The sequence below is a fragment of the Physcomitrium patens genome, chromosome 10 (assembly GCF_059467195.1).
Source record: "Physcomitrium patens ecotype Gransden chromosome 10, ASM5946719v1, whole genome shotgun sequence".
In the NCBI taxonomy this organism is placed as follows: domain Eukaryota; kingdom Viridiplantae; phylum Streptophyta; class Bryopsida; order Funariales; family Funariaceae; genus Physcomitrium; species Physcomitrium patens.
Window position 1 is genome coordinate 16,743,433 of NC_143419.1, and position 5,174 is coordinate 16,748,606.

Here is a 5,174-nt window from a genome sequence, read left to right on the forward strand (position 1 = left end):
CACAACACTGATGGTCGCGCACAAGAAAAAACCTCACTAAGTAAACAAATCCTTCACTTATCGTCACTCCTAGAAAACCGGGTCTAGGATAAGGTGCGCCCCGAATTTCATCTGAACCATTACAACAGTTCGAGCTTTTGGTGATTTGTTTTCCAAATCTGTGCATCTCTGACGAAATGATGGCTTCTCTTTGGATTTAGAAAATTAAGATAGTTGCAGCATTCCAGTTGGCAGCAGAACGTGACGAAGCAAATGACGTAGCACCAAATGCACTTTATTTTCATCGTTTCAATCCCAATTCGACCGAACCCAATGCCTGGACTCGCACAAGCATCCACTCCAAGCAGGCAAATCATATAAAAGCCACTCAGTTTCCAGAACTTGTGCGGGTGGCATTGTGATTGATGGAGAAGTTACAATGTGGCAAAAACAGCGAACAGGTCGCCGTTAATGTAGTCATTATCTACCATGCTGACCAAGAAGTAAGAGTCCTTGATCTGCATACAATCCGACCAGGGTGAGGAAAATTATGCAGGGGAAATGTAAGCAATAGCAGCAACTTCAAAGTTTAACACCGCCTAATTCATTTTGTGCAGTTTAAAGTCACTTCAATAACACAGGGGATGTACTTCAACTCGAAATTTCAGCAAAATTTGCACTTACCTCAGAAAGAATCTTGCGCGAAGAATCCTCCTCCGAATAGAGCGCAGCCCATTCATGGTCCCAAGTCTGGAAGGCCTCGTCCTTCCACACCATGAAACTTACTGGATCAACTACTGTTGGCTGGATCACCTCCTTGGCAGGGAAAACACCCCATGTGACAGCGTTGACACAGTTGGGTCCAATGTTGGATTGAGTTTCTCCTTTAGCATTGACTGCAATGAAAGTCAAGGATGGATTTGACTTTGCTTTCTCAATCACAGCTTGAAGCTTCTCAGGTGAACAGAAAAACTCAACATATGCCTTCTGATAAACATATCCACCTGGACCCCCCCATCCTGAGCATACGCAATTCAATTTCGAAGGTCATGTTAGGAAAAGAGATTTTAAAACGATTATCACACCTCAAACACTTTCTGCTAAAAATACCCCTAATTCCAGTCCCTAGCCTCACATTATGGAAATGCAGCTGCATGAGACGTAGCACATACCAACACTTGGGGAATCCGACTTCTCGCCATTGACCGCAGGTTGGCTATTGATAGTCAAGAACCCTTGCGTGTTAAGAGCAACCAACTTATCATTGATCTGTGAAGTCTCAGGCTGCAGACCTTCCAACTCTGACCATGGATGAGTGCTCAATGTTCCCTGACAGTACTTGGCAAAAATCTGCACTTACAGACGAACATCAGAAACAAGAACAACTGATCTCTATTTTCTCGTGCACGTATAACCCATACCTACTATTCATTTAGACAACAAAGCTTTCGAGAAATGTCGAGGATATTGAAGAATTGGATGTTTTTCACCTGGTTAACATCTTCACATGAGTTCAAAGGGACTGCCCACTCCTTCTGCAATTTCTTGCTGCGAGTTTTCTTCCTCAAAAACTGCGAATGCAACACAGCAATTAATGTGCAAGTCAACCACAACGCTAGACACCAGGATTACCGAACCTAACCTAGCAAATTACAGCACTCACAAGCGTTAACATCTGTACGATTAGTAACTGACTTGATGATCACTGAAGCTGCCGTAGGCAGGGTTGCCAGTGTCTCCCCATCTGCCACGGGGGAACTCATCCCAGCTGGTAGTTCGTGAGATATAACTTCTCGGTCGGTTCGCCCTGAGTGTGACAAGGGAGTTAGTTTAGCATTCAGAAGACTAATGGCTCAAATTCTAGCAACCTAGAACGAAATTTTCCCGATTTCAAACCTCACAGGGGATTTGCATGCAATAAGAACGAGATTGAATCCTACCCTAAATTAAGTTTGGACACGGATGAAAATACGAATAGCCCTGAAAAACGCAGCTAACTGTGTCCCTCACAAATGGTTTAAATGGAAAAGCACTACTCGGTAGAATCACACCCATGACTTCACGCACGTCCTCGCAGTGCTGATGAGAAGTGCTGATCTACAAATAAGATTTGAGCATCCCGAACTTAGCGGTAAAAGGAATACAAACAAGGAAACCGAGTGTTAATAGCAGATATGCACCAGAAGATTGGACGCACGTCCTCCTTCGTGCGCTTGCTGTTGGTGGGAGGCCTCCACGGCAATGGGCGAGTGACCTTACTGAAGTCAATTAACCCCAAGTTCTGCCATATAAAAAATATTTAACGAGTAAGAGCAAGACTTCTTAGTCACAAACAAGGGACAAAAGCTGCATTGAGAATAAGAAAACAATCAATAGCAAACAAGAACCTTCAACGTCGAGGCATACCTGTAAGATGCCGAGAACGGACTTCTCCAAATTCAGAGAGTACAAGTGCAGTGTTCTAATGTCATGCGCCAAGATCTTCTTACACATTTCTGTGCCCAAGTGAATACCATATGCTCTGACTGCTTCGTCGTTGTCCTTGATAGGCTCCAATGTAGCCATGATCTCAGCTGGCACCTGATCAGGGCTTACATCAGAAACTTAGTCAAGAATACCATGACAATAACCCTTCATTACTGATCTCACCTCTGAGCAAGCTACCAAGTCTAGTTTTAACTTGACATCTTTGTTCAAATATGAGTCATAGACATATTTGTCATGCGCCATTTGAATTTAATAAATGGTGATGTCAACCTCCAACGAGAAAAGGCAATAACAGTGTACCTTAGTCTTACACAAACTGGTCATGCGAAGAAACCCTTTGTAGTTTTGAATAGGCATGATACCAGGAACCACGGGTGCCTTGATGCCAATTTGACGGCAATCATTCACAAACTTTAAAAAGATATCAGTGTCGTAGAACAGCTGCGTAACAATAACCTCTCCCCCTGCATCACACTGACCATGACGGAACAGAACAAAAGGTGATTAATGGGAAGCGCTGAAAATTGCCAAGAAGGTTTCCCACCCAGGCACACTTCAATACTTAAAAACCAATAATGTCAAATACACCGAAGGCAATTTATTTGTTCGCCACATAAAAACCACAAGTTGCTACTGCCATAAACAGAGAAAATCAACAAACTCGCCATCAAACACCTAACAAGAAGACTCATGGCGTCTGGCGTCGTATGGAATCGGAAAAAAGACACCTAGAAAGGTAAACTTGTGATAGGCTCCAACCTTTTCCTTCAAATACGCAAGATCTTTCTTATAGGCTTCTTCAGATGCAATTCCATCTTCACCAATCACGTCAGGATGAGCCTCTGCAATTAATCCCAGACGTTTCTCAGTTATGCCAAGAGAAACATCTCTGTGGAAGAGACAGATCATTGTAATATCACGAAAGAATTAATGATAACGGAAATCTCAACTACTTCTGTATCGTTCAATATAAACCCTGTTACACAACAATGAGGACATTGTATACAGGTAACTATCATGCTTCTAGATCAATATTAAAAGACAGCTGGTCGATTCTGTCCTAATGTTCTTCAGAACAAGCAGCCTAATGTAGGGAGTGGAGCATGTCAGGTTGGCACATGTGGAGAAAATACTCGCGCTCCGCTATTCTATAATAGCGACATGTTCTTGCTATATGAAAAACGCTTAATAGTAGCCGCAGCATCTGCATCAACCTGATCGCCATCGCCTACAAGCCAAAACCAAAAGCTACGAAATAGCGTCAGAGGAAGAAAGCTGCGGCATACCAGGATATCCAGCTACGGTAATTCCGAAGTAGTCACCGTACTTATCTTTGATGTGCCTCACCTGCAAAGTATCGAGAAAAATCACTTGCAAATAGTTGCACAATAATTTAATCTCTATCAATTTGAATCACCGAGAGTTAGTACTGAATTTTTCGCCAACATTGAATTGGAGGAAAACTTTCCGTCCTCCTCTTTTTGAACTTGCCTAACGCAATCAAACACAAACTACTGTGAAAACTCCCAAACTACAAGGTATCGCAGATCCCTGCAAGCTTGCAACAGGTCTTGTTACACAAGACAAACGAGCACATACCAGATCCAACGCGCAGGAAAATCCTCCGTCGATGGTCACAAATTTATCCTGGCCATGTGGAGGATCACCGCGAAGAGCAAGAATATTCTGAATGCCATTCGACTTGACGTTGTCAAGTGCATTGTCAAGCGTCTCCACAAGCATGTTCGTGCAGGTAAGATGCATCATTGTCTCGACACAGATCTGTAAAATATCAAGGACCCAGTTGTAAGCTTCGAGGGACAGGATTACCAGCATCGCAGCAGCCACAAGCACCTTGCACGCAACCCATCAACTGCAGATTTGCATTCCGCACAGTCCACACCCCATACCATATTCTGCATCTTGTTAGCAATGTCAAGAGTGATAGCGGACGTCGACCCCCCAGCACCCCAAGTGATGTCACAAAACGCAGGCTGGTGCCTGACCATGCGATCCATCCTGTCGAACAAATTCTCAACTCCCTCTTCGGTCTTGGGCGGGAAGAACTCGAAGGAGAACACAACATTGCCGCCCGCCAGACCATTGTTGATCTTGTCAATAACCTTCATGGCTGCAGATCTCTATTACCTCTCGCTTCAACCCCCGCTCCTCTTGAACCTAGATCTGCTCCCACAACACCACGCCACCCACACTCAACCCCCAGATCTACAATGCCATTCTCACAACTCAGCAACACCCATTCCTCCAGCAGAATAGAAACGCCAAGCTCGACTAAAATTCCACACAATAAACACAAAGACGCAAAAACAAAACTCCTCAGAAACTATACAGGAAAAAACACTGTCTAGAAAACTTGCCAAAACATCACCAAAAAACCAGGACAGAAAGCCCTGCAACTTCTAAACCCAAACTAATAAACCCAACGGCGTGAACACACATCGAAACACGACGAATCGAGAGGTATCTGATGGGACAGGCGAGAAGCGGACCGCGCACCTGGCTTGGGAGATGAAGATGGGAAGATAGACGAGAAGATTGGAGACTGGCAACAAGCATCTGTGGTCACCCAAGTTATCAAGTGTTGGCCATCAAAGGAGGGGAATAAACCAAGAACCCAACAAAATCGAAGTGAACGAGGTAGAATGTGAAGGAGGTGTATATTCAGAGAGGGGAAATCTAGACGCAGG

General features: G+C 44.1%; 1 protein-coding gene across 1 annotated transcript; it reads right to left on the reverse strand.

Annotated features, from left to right (window-relative positions):
• Window positions 1-258: 258 nt before the first annotated feature.
• LOC112287959 (putative methylenetetrahydrofolate reductase (NADH)) lies at window positions 259-5,174 on the reverse strand. The gene is made up of 13 exons (XM_024531651.3): window positions 4,984-5,174; window positions 4,377-4,650; window positions 4,066-4,248; window positions 3,753-3,813; window positions 3,226-3,308; window positions 2,767-2,940; window positions 2,386-2,559; window positions 2,160-2,260; window positions 1,675-1,786; window positions 1,470-1,550; window positions 1,152-1,329; window positions 664-998; window positions 259-497 (listed from the first exon to the last, which is right to left on the reverse strand). The coding sequence occupies exons 2-13, from the start codon at window positions 4,593-4,595 to the stop codon at window positions 414-416; spliced, it is 1,785 nt and encodes a 594-aa protein (XP_024387419.1). The 5' UTR covers window positions 4,596-4,650; window positions 4,984-5,174; the 3' UTR covers window positions 259-413.

Coding starts and splice junctions, on each gene's coding strand:
- LOC112287959 (XM_024531651.3), bottom strand. CDS start 4,595: ATGAAGGTTATTGACAAGATCAACAATGGTCTGGCGGGCGGCAATGTT. Junction 3,309..3,752: donor TACCGTAGCTGGATATCCTG/GTATGCCGCAGC, acceptor GATTAATTGCAG/AGGCTCATCCTGACGTGATT. Junction 999..1,151: donor GTCGGATTCCCCAAGTGTTG/GTATGTGCTACG, acceptor GCGTATGCTCAG/GATGGGGGGGTCCAGGTGGA.